At 35.3% G+C, this 17707-nt stretch overlaps 1 protein-coding gene across 2 annotated transcripts in view; it reads left to right on the top strand.

The window, feature by feature from the left end:
• The window catches only part of ERBB4 (erb-b2 receptor tyrosine kinase 4), a 1149217-nt gene that overhangs the window by 786439 nt on the left and 345071 nt on the right, over positions 1-17707 (top strand). For both annotated transcript variants that reach the window (XM_007187864.2, XM_007187863.2), the window contains exon 5: positions 10511-10576. In XM_007187864.2, coding sequence (XP_007187926.2) covers positions 10511-10576 — 66 coding nt within the window. The remainder of the gene's footprint in view (positions 1-10510; positions 10577-17707) is intronic.

Raw genomic sequence — 17707 nt, 5'->3', positions numbered from 1 at the left:
ATGTGTATATCTGTCTTTTGATATTCACATGACATACTGATTTAAAACCATAAATGCAGGAATTTTACACTGATTCTTTAAAATTTCTTGTTGTTACTTTTGGCTCATTTTGCCTGCCAAGTGCTTTTAAAATCTGAACCGTTATCCTGTGTATGAGCAAGCACTGCTTTGTCCAGATTTGTGTCATTTTCAAAAATGGTAAGCATATTTCATTGTTTTATCCAACTCAGTGATTAAAAGGTCAAATATGATAGTTATGTACAGAGGCCTTTGACACACCACTAGAACCAGCAGATCAATCTAGGCCTGCCAGGACATCAATCCTTTTATCAAATGTTCTGATACATGTGCCAGTCATCTACAGATCCAAACATCGGTTCCAGATTCCATCAATGTTTTCCAGAAGTATATAAAGAAAGACATAGTCAAGTTCTTTCTGATATCCAAATCGTCCCTCCATGACCTTTAAATCTTTAAAATATGACATGAAATTAGTGATATTTTCTTAATGTGTATTTTCATTTAAAAAATATGTATTGATCTCCTGCATCTCCTAAGTATTCCATAAAGCAAAAAAGTTAATTGAATTTTAGTTTGTCTGTATGATGGGAGGTAAATCCACCCCCCAAAAAATCGCATTTATTTAACATCACTTGAAACTATACAGGATAAAATATAGAGTGAAAATAGGATGTTACAAAACTATATAGAGTATTATATTAACTTAAAAACAATTATATATACTTCAAAAAAATGAAAAACACCAAAATGCAAAGTTTATGCATGATATTTATTTTCTTCTTTCACACTTTTCTTTTTATAGCACTTTAATTTGAACATGTGTTAGAAATAAAATCTAGCAAATCCGTCTGAAATATTTAATACAAATAGTGTGGGTAAGAGAAGACCTCACTGAGAAGTGGCATCTAAGAAAAGCAAGAAAACAGGTGAACCATCTGACTGCAAGCTATCAGAGAAAGAGAGGTCCAGGGAAGTAAAACAGAAGGGACCCTAAGTGGGTCATGCACCTAGTTTATGTCCTAGAAACAGCAGGAGTGGGAGTGAGAGGAGTGAGCCAGAAGGGGAATAGCAGGAGGTAAGGTTATGGAGGCAAGAAGGAGAGAACCAAGAATTCTAGTGTCTTGAAGACCATTGTAAGGAACTTTGGCTGTTAGTTTGAGAGAGATGGGAAGTTATTGGGATTTGACCTAGTCTAAGAACATCACACCAGCTAATATATTGAGAAGAGATTGTAAAGGATCCAGAGTGGAAACTAGGACACCAGTTAGGAGGTTATTGCATTAATCCAAGCAAGAGGTGACAGTGGTTTGGTGGTGCAGGTGGTGGGAAATTACTGGGAACTAGATATATTTTGAAGTTAGGGTCAACTGGATATGCTAATGAATTTGGATCTGGGATGTGAGAGAAAAAGGGTTGCTGAGAATGGCTTCAAACTGTCTAACATGAGCCTCTGGAAGGATTGTGCTGCCATTGACTGAGACGGAGAAGGCTTTACAGAGACAATTTTTTTGGTGGGGTGGGAAGATCAGGGATTAATTTTTGGACATGTAAATATTTAAAGGCCTGCTAATCATACAGGTATTGATATTTCATAGACAATTTGAAGTATAAACCTGTTTGCACATGGTCTGGGCTGGACATATAAATTTTGGAGAGTATGAGCCTATTAGGGTATTTGAGTTAATATACATAAAATTCTTAGAATGTTCCTGAACGGGCTGCCACCACATAAGGCTGAACAGGCTGTACACTGCAGACCTTCAAGGGAGTATCATCTAGATAGACTACACTCTGAAGGATGCTCTTGGCTGTTTTTGGTGGCCCTGGCTGGTTCATCACAAGTGCTCATAAATCTACCTATTCTTATCACTGTAGTTGGTTGCAAACAGCAGACAGGTCTTAATATATTAAGTCTGCTGGTAAGGTTCCCCAGTCTGTTCATACCTCTTATTTATATGTTTTAGAAATACATTTGACATTGATTGGAGATAATTATGTCCCTCAGTGGGTGGAATTCCTATATTCTACTCTGTGCTCACAGCTATGAACAGTGATAATTAATGCTTTCTAATTGCTTGATTTGAAAGAAATGTATGACAGTATCAAATATGAAATCTTCCAGTTTTTCAGGAAAAAAATCTAATATTTTTCTTATAATTTGAGTCAAATTGTTTTGCTGATAGTATGACTTTTACAAAAGTATTTGGCCCCTTTGCTAATGTTCTCTTTGAAGTTTGTCTCTGTTGATTATTGTAGCTCTCAGGAGTTTGAAGGTATGCTGGGAGAAGTATAGAATGTATGGAATAGTAATATAGACAACATTATATCAGATCTTTATATTCAATGAGAAATACAATTCCTTTAGTATGTTAATGTCATTTCTATCAGTCACTCTTATGATCACATGAGGCTGTAGATGTAAGTGATAAGTAACAATTTTAAGTTTTAAATAGGTTATCATCAAATTTCCTTTTGACACTGAAATTTGTGTAGATCTCGCCGTTCTCCTTGAATCTATAGGTAGAAACATCTAAACTCAGCATGTTAATAGAGTACCTGGTAACCCTTATGTATGATTTAAGAGGTTTTGAAAATGGCACTCTTTTATTTAATTAATTTATTTTTTTATTTTATTTTATTTTTTGCTGCGTTGTGTCTTCATTGCTGTGCGTGGGCTTTCTCTAGTTGCGGCGAGCTGGGGCTACTCTTCGTTGCGGTGCACAGGCTTCTCATTGCGGTGGCTTCTCTTTCTGGGGAGCATGGGCTCTAGGCGCGCGGACTTCAGTAGTTGTGGCACGCGGGCTGTACGCCACAGGCTCAGTAGTTGTAGCACATGGGCTTAGTTGCTCTGCGGCATGTGGAATCTTCCCGGACCAGGGGTCGAACCCGTGTCCCCTACATTGGCAGGTGGATTTTTAAGCACTGCACCACCAGGGAAGTCCGAAAAATGGCACTCTTATAGGTTTTGTACCTGGGGTTTCAGCTATTATCATATCTACTCTAGATTGATTTGTGTTTACAGCAGGCCTCAGAAGAAATGAAAATTTACTCAGTAGGCTCAGTACTTTCAAACCTTTGCACAATTCTGTGTACCACATTAACTATTAGTCTATCAGCTATTTCTCTATAATCCTATCTGAAGTGGTACTGGGCTTGGAGATACTGTGTGCTCTGGCAGTCACAGATTAGTCGTAGGTTGCTGAGCCTTTTAGGAAAGGGTGGATAGAAGTGCTGCAGACTAAACGATATATTTCACCCTTCTGTCCAAAATTAATCTTGATCACATGATCATATATGCCCCTGTCAATCCTTTGGCTTTAGATTGCTTGAAATGAATAACAATGAGGTTGATATTACTTATTTCTTTTTCAATACAGTGATTAGTAAAACATTTTAAACAACTAACTCCTGATTTAATTTACTGCTAGATGAAAAATTCCACATATATATATTTTTAATTTTTAAATTCATCTTTCTAGTTAGTGAAAATACCTGCCCATCTTTTTTCTGAACAGCAAAATGTATAACAGTAAAGTTTCCATTCAATAATTCACTTTCAAATCATAGATAATATAGGAAGATTGAATTAAGACTAGAAGAAAATGTAAGCTCAATTTACAGGACAAAAGTGTGAGGATGAATAAACACATAACAATGAGAACTGTCAGATAAGAATAAGGGAAGTTTAACATCTGATTAAAAAAAAAGCAATTCCACATTGCATTAATATTATTAACCCTACTACTATATCATTTGCTGGAATCATGTTGTGACTCTACTATCATATGGGTGATTTATAATAATTTAAAATTGAAAATAAAAAATATGTTTTTTCTAGGACTCCTGGGGGAAAAGAAAATGCAAATTGATGGAAATATATTCACAAATCAGAGTAAATACTGAGAAGTGAGAGACTGCTAGATTTTTACACTGTTTAATTCTGTACATTTGGTCACCAAGCATCTGATCAGATCTAATTGTCACAAAATATGGCCATGTTAATAGAGTTTGGAATTATATGCCAAACCATTATTTTGTTTATATATGCTTTGTCGTCTTGGAAACGTTATCATTAGAATCCCTGGGATTGCTTTTGTTTTTTTTTTAACATCTTTATTAGAGTATAATTGCTTTACAATGGTGTGTTAGTTTCTGCTTTATAACAAAGTGAATCAGTTATACATATGTTCCCATATCTCTTCCCTCTTGCATCTGCCTCCCTCCCACCCTCCCTATCCCACCCCTCTAGGTGGTCACAAAGCACCGAGCTGATCTCCCTGTGCTATGCAGTTGCTTCCCACTAGCTATCTATTTTATGTTTGGTAGTGTATATATGTCCATGCCACTCTCTGACTTTATCACAGCTTACCCTTCCCCCTCCCCATATCCTCAAGTCCATTCTCTAGTAGGGATTGCTTTTTAAAAATATGGATTCCTATACCTCATCGCAGACTATAAAATCAGCATTTTGCACAAGGTATTCAAGTGTCAACACTAACTTTTAGGAAGCGTACCCTGACACCCTCTTCTACCTTGCAGGTCAAACCACATCAATTCAAAGCTCAAAAACCTTGACTTACACCATAATACCCGTACAGAGTAAACACCAACCAAGACTTTCAAGACACTTTGTAAGCTCGTACTTCAACAGCTGTTTCTGTGCAAACTGCTCAAGGGACCATAAAGTATTCATTATGGTCCCAAAGAGTTGTGCTCATCCATGCCTCTGTGTTGTTGCTTAGGTTAATCTTTCAGCCTGGAACTTTTCTTCCCTCCCCTTCTCTATGGGGCAAACAAGATATCCAAGCCCATTTGAAATGCCCATCCCCTCTGGAGAGCCTTTTTTTTTAAAAATATTTTTTCTCGACTTTATGCATACCTATGTTTTGATTATTGTAATTATTTGCCTATATTTCTGCCTATTTCCTGGTCCTTGAAAGCTCCTTGAGGGCAGAACACTGACTTATTCATCTTTTTATTGTCTGGCCAAGAACAGGAGCTGGTTTAGTGTAGACTTTCAAAAATGTTCCACTTCCCTTTTTTAAAATTCATGGTCATAAGAAAGATACTGTTCTCTCACTCTTCCCCAATAAATGTAGTGTTAAGAGGTCAAGAATGCCAGCTTTTAAAAGAACTGAAAGAAGAATCCAGGGATGTAACTTCATCACCTTTAACTAGAGGCAGTTTGAGGATATAATCGTTTATGGTTGTCAGTGACTTTATATTTTGTCACTCTTCAACTGTCCTGGCATATTACTTGCAGAAAGCAGTACAGAGGTACATATTAAATCCCATCTCTGCTGTCAGGCAGTTCCAAATAAAAGCAAAACTTCCAGCATGATTTTATGACTCTTAAAATTATCAAAGTGGCTCAGGGACTCTAGCTCCTTAAAAAAAAATACAAGAGGCTTCCCTGGTGGCGCAGTGGTTGAGAATCTGCCTGCTAATGCAGGGGACACGGGTTCGAGCCCTGGTCTGGGAAGATCCCACATGCCACGGAGCGGCTGGGCCCGTGAGCCACAGCTACTGAGCCTGCGCGTCTGGAGCCTGTGCCCTGCAACGGGAGGGGCCGCGATAGTGAAAGGCCCGCGCACCGCGATGAAGAGCGGTCCCCGCACCGCGATGAAGAGTGGCCCCCGCTTGCCGTAACCGGAGAAAGCCCTCGCACGAACCGAAGACCCAACACAGCCAAAAATAAATAAATAAATAAATAAATAAAGTAGCTATAAAATTAAAAAAAAAAAAAAAAAATACAAGAGCTACATTTTTAGTAACATCTGCTGGACAAGCATAAAAGATGAACTTAGCTATATTTGCTAACTTCTATGATGAATAATGCATTGTCAGAGGCGATTATTGCCTGTGAATTGAAATAATGCTTATATGCAATAATCAGCACTTATTTTTTAAAATTAGTTGTTAAGGTGACAAATATTTGTTTAAATTTTTGTTTTATTATATAGTCAAGATCTTCAATTGGGTCAGATTGACAGGAGGTAGAAATATTAATTTAAATAACTGCTATCACTAAGCTGAATGGAAATGTCAGATTCTTATTTTTAAGTGCTGTATTTTCTCAAGTAGTTTTAAAAGAATGATCACAATAAATAATGAAAAAGAATGATGTAGTAGATTGAAACATGAAAATAAGCAGATTTGGACAGCATTGGCAAAGTCTCAGTGCCCCAAAATGTTTCTCCCATTTACATAGGCTAGTATCTGACTAATTCCTCTTTCTCCTGTCCTCATTTTAAAAACACTCTACTAGAGAAGTAGGTTATAAAGCTAAGTGACACTAAAAATTATTTACATATACAGTCTCTTTTCCCTGTGAAATCAAGCCTCCTGAAGTACTGCACACCCGAGAACCGAGGGCTGGAAGAAAGTTCCCAGTAAGATATCTATTGAGCCATAGTTAAAATATTTCCCTTCCTGTTAGGAGACTCACAAGGGACCCTTCAGAGGCCATGTTTATCCTCTCCACTGAAATGCTCTGGGTAGATCTCATTTTAGATGTCACATAGATAAATCACATATAAGGAATACAGTAGACTTTGGAGCTACCAGGCATTAAATTGGAAACGGTCCAGCTCAACCTGGCTTTGTCCAACTCTTCCTTCCTAAGCTAGGGGACTGTTGAAAATTCAGATTTATCACCTTTTTTCTTTAAACACATGGAGGGTGAACATTATATATAGAGTAGTCAAAACCTTTTCCCTTCAGAATAATGCTGAATTAATTCTGAATTCTCATAGAATAGTAACCATGTCTGTTTCAGCTTAACTCCGATATGTAACATAGTTCCTGATACACAGATACAGATGGTACTCAAGAAATACTTATGGATAGATGGATGGAAGGAAAGTAAGAAAAAAAGTTTGTAGAATTTTTTTTTCCAATTCGAGATTAATAATTACTAAGGAAACCCTCTTGTGCAGCAGAAATGTTGGGAACAAAACGCTAAAACCAGATTTTTAAAAATATTAAACATTGTAGCCCGTGAAAACTACACTATTCAGTCGTCTGCAAGAATCAAAGAAAGGTTGCAGGTGTGAAAGTGTGAAAAATGCATTAATTCAGAAATACATCATCGTAGGCAGAGATCTTGGTCAGATACTTTGACATTTAATTAATTGCAACAATTCAGTGAAAATAGTGTTAGCCCAAGTGCCATGTATCACACAGTTTTGAAGACCAAAACTGAACTGAGTGCCTGAGCAGATTCCAAAAACCTCAAAGCCCTAGAGACAGTGAAATGAAGGGCAGGCCAGAAGGAGCAGCCATTAACGGAGGCACATTCAATTCACGGTCCTCCAGCACACTTGTTGCGACAGAACTCTGAAGTGTGTGGGCCAAGCAATCACCTCCTTTTGGTTTTCAAAAGGGGTGGAGGGAATATAAGTCTGAGTAAAATCCCAGAGAAGAAAGAGTTGTCGGCTTCCTGTTATGGGCGTAATTGATATTTCTACTTTTGTATAAATGAACAATGGAAACTAACAAATGAAATCTCTTCACAGAATTTAGACAAGGTTAAATTATTTAAGCGTTCTGTGTTTGTGCGGGCACTCTATCACTTGTGCCCAACTAGGTGGGTCTTGCTATGATACTTTGGCAAGAATTGTAAACAAAATTTCTAGTAATATTTCTTTTTCTATTAGATATGGGAATAGGTCTTGAGATGGTAAATTGAAACTGCAAGAATAAGAAGGTAAAAAAAAAATATGTAATCCAATTAAAGGGGATCATTGAAGTTTTAAAATGTCTAATGTTACTCAGCATTTTTTATTAACAGCTACAGATGGTTGTTTAGCAACAATAAATAAAGCTAAATATTTTATTAGACCCAAACCCAATAAGAGAAGTCATAGATTAAATGGTAGATCATCCTCTGCTTCAGATATATTCAATTAACAGACTACTTAATGGGTCGATTTAAAGGATTTTAACACACCTAAAGAAACACATTAACATTAGCTACTTTCTCATAAAAAGTTTGTACTCGAAAAAGTTTGCACTGCTTTCCATTTTGTCTCACAGTCCTTTCTAATTTCCTCTGGTATAAATCAATGTAGATTTATTAGCTTTATACAAAAGAACTCCGGTAGGTTTTTAATAATAATTATCATTATCACTGATTAAAGTTATATTGTTCAAGCCAGATGGAGTCCTTTTCCTGTCAGCTAGAATGAGCTTGCATTATGTAGTTATAATGTGTTTGGATCTAAATAAACAGATGGCAGAGTGACAGGATATTATACGCTTGTGATGTCAGCCTCAGTGCTTCACAAACAAAATTGCTTTAAATAAACCCCATTGAGGCCAGGATCTAGATGCTTTTAAGAGGGTGGCTGGGATTGAGCTTAAGTGTTATATTAACTTGGAAATAGTACTGTTCACTTGCAGAAGAGTAGACCAGTAGGATGGTCTGAGGTTTAGCCTGAGAAAGGGTGTCTGCTGAGTCTGTCCCTTAACTGTGAAAGCATTTAACATACTAAGTTCATTCAGTCAGTCTCAGAAGGAGAGACTAAAAAAAACAACAAAAAAAAAGCTGCCCAAGTTGTAAGAACTTCCAAGAGGAAGAGTTAAAAACTGTGGGTCAAGGAAAGATGGAAACTTTTGGTATAACCTTATTCCATAATTTTTACAATGAAGTTAACTATGTTAAAATAAACTACTTGAATAAGCATGTACTCATTCACAATTTATATTAGAAAATTAACAGAAAAGGTTTAATAAAAACTTTGTTATAGAAAACTTTAGTCTTTGATAGATTTTCATGTCCACTTTTCTCTAAAAATGAGGCCATTCCATATCCTTGTACTCACAAAAATTTGGAGTGAGCCTATGAAATTCAGCAGCAAACTTCAAAGAAAGTCATTATACATGATTTCTTCTAGCTAATATTCTTTTGTTGAGATTGTAGGGAATTTCTCTGTGGGACAACTCTATTTGCTGAGGCAAATACCCATAGTAGCGTCATCGTTAAAAGGAAAATGAGACTATAGGAAATAAAGGCTGATATTTGAAAATGAAGGTAGTATCAATAAAATTTTTAGAAGAAGATATAAAATAATTGAAATTAAGCTTTCTAAAAAATTAGCTGTTTTAAATGCTTGAAATATTTATATAAAGATGTTGGTTTGCAAATTGACCCCTGTACATAAAGGACAAGGAGAGACGGAAGAAAGTGGCAGCCCACTCCAGATTAGTAGGCGACAGGTTTAATAAGCAAGGGAACTTATGTATGAGACTTGTCTTGGGCAACAACAAGGTGAGTAGATCTCAGCATCCGCCTGCCAGATTCTTAAAAGTTTGTACAGAGGTCCTAACTAAATTCAGTCACTTATTCAGTCCAGATGGTCTCAGCAACACCTTACTCTCTCAAGGCTATGTCCTTGAAACAGCTGCTAGCATGGGATTAGTTGGAGGGATATACATTTCAAGGACAAGGGAGGGGGTGGGGAGCCTCTGATTGCCTGGGTTCAGCTCACAGGTCAACTGGCAGTCACAACCTCTTAATGATCTCCTCAGGAATATAGCTAATATTATGTCATAACTATAAATGGAATATAACCTTTAAAAATTGTGAATCATTGTGATATATACCTGAAACTTATTAATATTGTACATCAATTATACTTCAATAAAGAAATTTTTTAAAAGACAGTGCAAACTTACGGTTACCCAAGGGGAAAGAGGGTGCGGGATAAATTAGGAGTTTGGGATTAAAATATACATACTATTATATATAAAATAGATAACCAACAAGGACGTACTATATAGTGCAGGGAACTATACTCAATATCTTGTAACAACCTATAATGGAAGAGAATGTAAAAAAAGAATATATATATATATACATACATACATATGTATATATATACATATATTTGTATAACTGAATCTCTTTGCTCTACACCTGAAACTAACATTGTCAATCAACTATATTTCAATAAAAAATTTTAAAAAGACACAATAGACCTTTGACAAAAAAAAAGATAATCTAAATTATATATAAAACCTTTTTTTTTCAGGTTTATCCTGTTTGTAATATATTCTTGTTTTCATAGACTTCAACTTCTTTTTAACTATTGATTTAATCCTTAACATCTGTTGGTATCAGTAAGCCCTGAACTTTCGGAATTATATCAAGTGGGATAGATCAATAGAATAAAAATATTCAATAGTTGAAGTGAAACTTATTTCATGTAAATATTTACTTCTGACTATCTAGGAACATTTACAGATTCATGTATTTCCTTTTCTTATAAAATGATGAGGGGATTTTGAATATCAAGAGATTGTATTTCTGCTTCACATGTATTTGACATTCAGATTTTGCTACTTAAGTGGGCATTTTATGAGCTATGTTTCAACTCTAGTGTGACATAAAAATCCTCATAAAGAAGCAAGAATGTTTCCTTTGAGGTCTTAACTCCTAGTCAGAGTGAAAGATTATAATACACATGTGCTTTTTGCTGTTCTACAGGTGGACGTTGCCATAAGTCCTGCACTGGCCGATGCTGGGGACCCACAGAAAATCATTGCCAGACTTGTAAGTGTTCAACAGTGAAAAGACATAGCCTTGAAATTGTCAAGTAATTTTAATAATTGATGCTTTTCACACTTCTGGTTATTAGAAACATGAAAATGAGCTTTTGCCTCCTTGTGGTAGATTGGATTCTATCTAAGTAAACTGCCTAACTCAATGCTTTCAAATTAAATGTAATATGTAGTTGTTTCCTATATTTCTTTGTGGATTCTGGATTAATGATAGCAACACAAATGTGTTGCTATTAACCATGACTTCAGAGTCTGTACATCAGAGGAAGTAGGAAAACCAAACGTACACAAAATGATAATTAACTGAATTTCAGGTTAACTGAATATCTCAGTACTTTTCCCAAGTAGTTACATCACTATTCATTCACTGGAGAAAGAAAAAAGAAAGGAAAAGCATACTGTGTACCCACTCTGTTCTAGGTACAGAGTTATAAACTATGTGAATTATAAATATAGATTCACTATTAAATCACAAAATGTATCTCACCCTTAGTGTATATTGTTTCTTGTATTAGTCATTAAAATAAGTATGAGGGATGATCATCACTGCTAAGACATTTAAAAACAAAGTATACTGAACATAAAGACAAATATCTAATGCTTTCAGCATTCATAAAGTCATCTGATACTTAAATCAGCACTGAACTTTCACTAATCTTAAGGATAAATGTTTTCTTTAAAAAGGAAATACAAAATGCTCTATATAAATGGTAAAGACTTTTCTTCCTGCTATAATAACAACAGCTGAAATAATAAATGGAAAACAATGTGGAGGCTATTTGAAATGTATTTCTTTTTTTAGCATAGAAGACACATAGAAAATATTATTAAAAATTTGAACATACAAATATTAGATATTGTGGACATATGTTATACTGTTGGATTAAAGTGTAGACTTAAATTAACTTATTTAATAGAAACAATGTTTTATGGCAACAATGTTTTGACAAGAATTTTAAGCAGGATTCTAAAGTAAGATTAGATTACTGTGTGAAGCGCATTCACTATGATATTGGAGAAAATGTGTATTAATGAGAAGCATAAATAACCAGTCCTTCATGACACAGAAGGATAAATCAGCCATGCAGAGGCAAAGGAGAATTGGAGAGAGTGAGTAACAGTTTTTGACAGTTTTTACTTCCTGGTTCTCTGGTCTTCCTGAGGTCCAAATGCGTTTTTTTTTTTTTGTTAGGAACCTTAAGAAACACAATGTTCTAGTACATTTAAATTACTTTTGCTACTTGCCACCAAGTGGGTGTGGGAGGAAGTCTTGACTAAGAAAGTCATCAAGCCATAGCTCATGCTATCAAATCATCAGCCATGCAGTCATTTAATTCACCTAATTTTCCAGCATAGAAATTAAACTTACTATAATAACATAAAATTGGCTTAATGGTCACCATGCCTACTCCACAGAGTCTATCAAATTTAAATTCAGTAAACATTTACTTGTATCTGCTATGTGCAAATCCAAATTTTAGAATAGTATTCATTTGCATGGATCTTTATGGTTTATAAAACATTTCCATTTTAAAATTTATTTTCACAATATTCCTATTAGTTTAAGAGGACAGTTTTCATTAGCCTCATTTCACAATTGGGGAAATGTAAGCTGAGGACATGATTGTGGGAGTTGTTAAATTTACACAGCTGATACCTGGGATTTTAACTTAAGTGTCCTGAATCTAAGGATAGTACTGTTTCCTGTATACAATATTGCATAGCAGTTTAGTGGGCAAGGCCACTGGATTTATAAGCAGCCAGATGATACAAATCTCTATCATGAGAAAGCGATTTAATTTTTCTAAACCTCAGTTACCATATCTATAAAATGGAGATGTTACACTTACCTCAGAGGGCTGCTATTTTGTAATCAAATTCAATACAATAATGTAGTTGAAATGCTTAAATATGTTTTGGCATATACTAAGGGCCTAATAAATAATAGCTAATATTATAATAAGATAAAGTAGATACTCCTAGAAAACTTAATCCAACTTAAAACTGAATGAATGGATGTGGAAGCAAAACTCCTGCAGGCCAGTTCCACCTGTGAAGGCAACTGACCTAGACGGCTGGGGAATAAAAAAGCAAAAACCCTGGAGTGAAGTGGAGGCTGCTTGCCCTTGACATTTGCTCCTGTTCTCTCTGTCCTTGTTTGAGATACTTGAAAGGTAAATTACATATCCATATTTAAAAAGTCTAACATCCAGAGGCAAAAAGTATTTTGGAAGTACTCAAAGATGTACTTACTGCAAGACCTGAATTTTAGAAATATGATCAGAAATTTTGAGAATTAGACCTCATGAGAGATTCCATAGAGATATTAGACCTCCAGAGAGTCCATAGAGATGTAATATCCATGATTAAACATTTTTCCAAAGAAATGTAAATTTTCCAGGCTTCCTTTACATTGCTGTTAGCCCTTCTGTTAGTTAAAATATATTACCCTTAGGCCCACTTCAGATGCACTTATCTCTGAACCCTGATTGAACTTTTTAAAAATCAGAAAACAGTCTGGGCAAGTTTTTGAAAATATTCTGCTTTTTTTGTTGACTGACCATACAAAAGTACATTTTAAGATCTGAAAGACATGATCTTATATCATTACTTACAAATGATTTCTTTCCTTATGACTGAAATAAGTTCACTTCACTGAGGGCTTCTCTGGAGGTATTCAACTTCATGATTTGCCAAGTATTTCCTTATTTTTATGGATAATTACTCTTTGAGATTTTGCATATATTAGGGAAGAAAGGTAAAACATTTAGAAGCGCCACACCTTCGCTAAGGAAACTGACAGTAAGAATACATTTCATTCACCACATTATATCAATGCTGACATCCTCCCACAGGTGTTTCCTCCTAAAAAAGCAAGTATGCCAGGAATGATCCTCTGTGTCACTAAACGGTGAGGAGTCACCATAAAGACAAATGCTTCAGGTTCTAGGAGAACAAGTCCATGATAATGAATGACTTGCTAGGGTGAAATGAAGCAAAGAGTGATGATCAGAATGAAAACATCTCTGAACAGAGATATGGGAAAGGAAAAATGCTGGTGACAACGATGGTAAGCTTGAGAGCAGGTCTGTAGGGGTCAGAAGTTTTAAAAAGAAGAAATGAGGAAGAAGTTTTGTGTTTTGTTTTTAATAGATTTCATGAAATGGAAAGAGAGCACGAATAAATTGACAGCTTACTATTGCAGGGGAACAAAATTTGACACCCTAATATGTGTCTCTTTGGCATGAAGATTAATTTAAGCTGATTATTTTTAAGGCCTGAAAGACTCAGGAGGAACCTTCCCCCTAACTGCCTAAAAGAGTGTAGTTAGATGACCTGTTCCAGGGAGGGAACTATCACCACAGGTAACTATGGTGCGAACTAGATGTGGTAGATGAGGAGGAACTTAGTAAAGCCTGTTTGTTAATATTCCTCTCTTGAGTCCCAGTGTCTTTGCATGACCCCGCAAGCATTTGTGTACCAAACCTTTGCTTTTCTCTCTGCATGTCAGTTGGCTTCATCCTCTTTGAAGTCCCAAACCACTTTGCCCAACATCCTCTTTTGTCTTTAGCTGAAGATGGTATTGAAGGTGAGAGTTTCAGCCATTTTGGCGAGTTATTCAGTTTTGTTGGATTTCTCCCGTGTATACGTGTTATTCAACTTTTGTTTGATTTTCTCCTTTTAATCTGATTCATGTCAATATAATTCGTAGGCCAGCCAGAAGAATCTAGAAGGGTAGAGGAAATTTTTCTTCCCAATGCTATGGTCAACAGTTCACCATGCATAACTATAAAAACTTTAAATTTTTAGTAAAATTTGGTAACATGTTGCAGCTTCTTCTGTGTCCTGGTTGCTACAGTTAGGTTTGATTGCATGATGAATAATGTTAAGTGTGTCATTTTCCTCTATAGCATTTCATAATGTTCAGACTGTAAACTCTGGAGCCAGCAGCTATTTTTAAAATGTTTTTTTCTAAAATGATCCAAAAATTAAAATGTTTTTCTAAACAAACTCCAAAACAAACAAACAAACAAACTTAGACAACCTAAAGAATTTTATAAATATTAAAGCAAGTTAATTGTGCTGGTAGAATCTAGCCAGCTGTTCCCTTCTTCCTGTTTTACTCATGAGTCTGATTTTCTAAAATAAATTCATTCTTTTTAAATCCTTTTTGATGTTAGATCATCATGACCCTATAAACCTAACAGAAATATTTCTCACATAGCTGCAAAAGGTCATAATAGAACTTATGAAGGAATACCGTGGGCCTGTATTATGCATGGAGCCGTGACTCAAACTTGAAAGTGCTTTTAAGCTCAGTTAAATCGTGGCCGCATTGCTCCACAGCACAGCTTAAGTAAATTGATTCAGTGGATTAATGTACTCATGTCAGGGGAGACAAACTTATCAGCTGTGTGAAGTCTGAAGCTTATAGTAGTATTATTTAGCAGGCTTACTGTTAAGAATGACAACTCTCTCTATTCATAAGAACTGAGTCCTAAGGTTTGAGCTTGTAGGTTTAGGTGTGAGAGAGACTAAGCTTTAAGAAATAAATAATAATGATTAAAGGAAAGAAGGTATCTCTGTCCCTGCAAGATATATGAAGCACACATCTCATTTAAAATAGATGCTGCATATCCCTTTTTATCTTTAAGCACAATATCAGGCCAGCTTTCTCCAGCCTCTTATTATCAGCCTGGGTGGTTGTTTCATTTTACACGTTCCTTTTGTCATCTCAGTTAGGAACTGCGTTTTAGAGCATGAGGGGAGCATGTATCAGAATATTACAGTTTGATTCCCCCAACCTTACACATTGTGTATTAAAGTAGTTATAATTGTCTTTAACTGCTGGTTGTATAACTAAAATTTTCTCAGCTGATTACCACTCAATCTATTCTTCAGTCTTCTAGTTGCTTTATAAGTGACATTTCTTGCTTATAAACTAATTGAAAAATAAAGTGCACTTGACAATAGGTTAAAAAATTGTTTGTCTCTTAAATCAAAATGTCACACCAAAAAAGATAAATTAATGAGGAAATGCATGTTTCAACTACTGGAGTAAACAGATATCTTTTGACCCCTGAAATGTTCATTAAATTGATTAAAACTAAGGCATTATTTTAACCAAAAGAAAACTTCTGGGGATTATACCCTTTACTTCTAAAGTATTCTTCCTAGCTAGGTTATCTCAAAATCTTTTTTTAAATTAAAAATAAAGTAGCATTGAAATTAATACAAGCAGTGTATTTGTTCTGCTGTAGATAATTGTGAATGGAGGGTACTACTATATTGGCAAAGTAAAAACTTGTTCCAAACAACACTTTATGTTATTTACTGTTTCTATACAGACATTATAGAACATGCTAGGAAAAAATTAGAAATTATTTAGCATTTTTCTCATTAATTTATTATGCTTGTGCACACAAAAAATTACTTTCAGTAGTTGCAATATATTAAAACTTTCAGTTTCATAAAAGGAAAAAAAACTTGGTCTGGCTTATGGATTCTATTCAGTTCTAGAGCAAAGTTTAGAAATATCTATATATCTATATCTACTTTTATTCATTCTAAAATATATCTGGAACTTCTTTGAAGTGAATATTAAAACCTAAGAAAATAATTATATATTTTTGTTCCTCAAAATTTCAGCAAGAAAATGTAGCAACTCGAAACTAAATTATACTTTTTTCCATGAAATTTCCAAAAGTTTCCTGTAGATTGCAAAACCAAAATGACAAATTATGAAAATAATATACTAATTATACTTACATACATGCATACACATACAGTTTGTCTAAAGTGTAATCGTATTTACAATCTTTGTGGAACAAACCCTGTTTAAGAAGAAGGTGCCAATGTAGTAAAAATATCCAATTAGAGCAGAGAAAAGCAAGTGGGAGCTAATGGGGAAAAGAGAAAGCGCTGAGCCAGCAGGCTCGATCAATCAGGATAACAGCAAGCCTTTGTTAAAAGCCAACATCTTTAATTAAAACCTTTGTATTTTACTAATAACTTTGCATGTCCATAAGCCTTCTTATTGATTTCAATTATTTCCTTTTTTTCCCCTTTTTTTGGATTTGTAGTTTCTGGAGATATTGTAAAATTAAGGGAAGCACTACGATAGACTCATTATTTGCATACATTTCTAAAATTATGCCCATCTAAATCATTTCCAAAAGTGACTCAATAATTTCCTTGTGGAAAATGAGAGAAAAATCTCTCCTAATATGCTGTTCATTTTGATATAAGTTGATAATATTTGTTGTAATTTGATGATCTTTCTCAAAGATTTAAAGAAAGGGATGTTCATTTTAACTACAGGAGATAGTTATTTGAAATGCTCTGTAAAATACTGTTTAATGTGATTCAGGAAATATCATCTAATGCTATGCTAAAGGCTCAAGGGGTATAAAGAAAGTATATAAAATTGTGCCTGTTCTCTGGAAATGCTCTGGGTACAAGACAAAGCCGAGGGGTGTTTGAAAAGGTCAAAAAGAATACTGAACTGAGGGCATCAAGAGAGATGTAGTCCTAGCTTTAAACTAACTCAGTTTCAAGGACTTCAGTTTCCTTAAGTTCCCTCATCTACAAAATGAAAACTTTGAAAAAAGGTGATTTTTGTTCATGCTTTTTTGCATGGTTAGGATATTTGCGTGTGTGTGCATGTGCGTGTTTATTTGCCATAGATACAGATGATACAGGCATAGTCATAGACACAGATTTATGTACAGATAGTTTGGGGGAATTGTTTTGTGGCAGTTTTAGCCTATTGATAGTGATGCTGTCTACTAGGAATGCCTGAGGCACTCACCTGGCCCCCTACTACTTGAGGGGAGTACCCACAGACATCTTCTGGACCAGAGTCAACATTGTGGCTGGACGAGTCCTTGTGGTTCTTATTATGATTTCAAGACACACCTCAGCAACAACCATCAGGGAACTTTGAAAAAGCAAGGGTTATCACTCACAGGTCTTGGAGGTATGGCAGGCTCAATGGCTACACGGCGAGGTCACGGGTAGAGAGAAACACCAAGTATGAACCTGGGGCTCTTCCTGTATTAGAGTTGAGAGTGGGATACCTAGGGTTTCACAGATTCACTCTTTATTGGCAAATTTAAAATAT

Source organism: Balaenoptera acutorostrata, chromosome 8 (genome assembly GCF_949987535.1).
Source record: "Balaenoptera acutorostrata chromosome 8, mBalAcu1.1, whole genome shotgun sequence".
Classification (NCBI taxonomy): domain Eukaryota; kingdom Metazoa; phylum Chordata; class Mammalia; order Artiodactyla; family Balaenopteridae; genus Balaenoptera; species Balaenoptera acutorostrata.
Note: the sequence above shows the minus strand (reverse complement) of the source record. Positions and strands in the feature narration are given on the sequence as shown.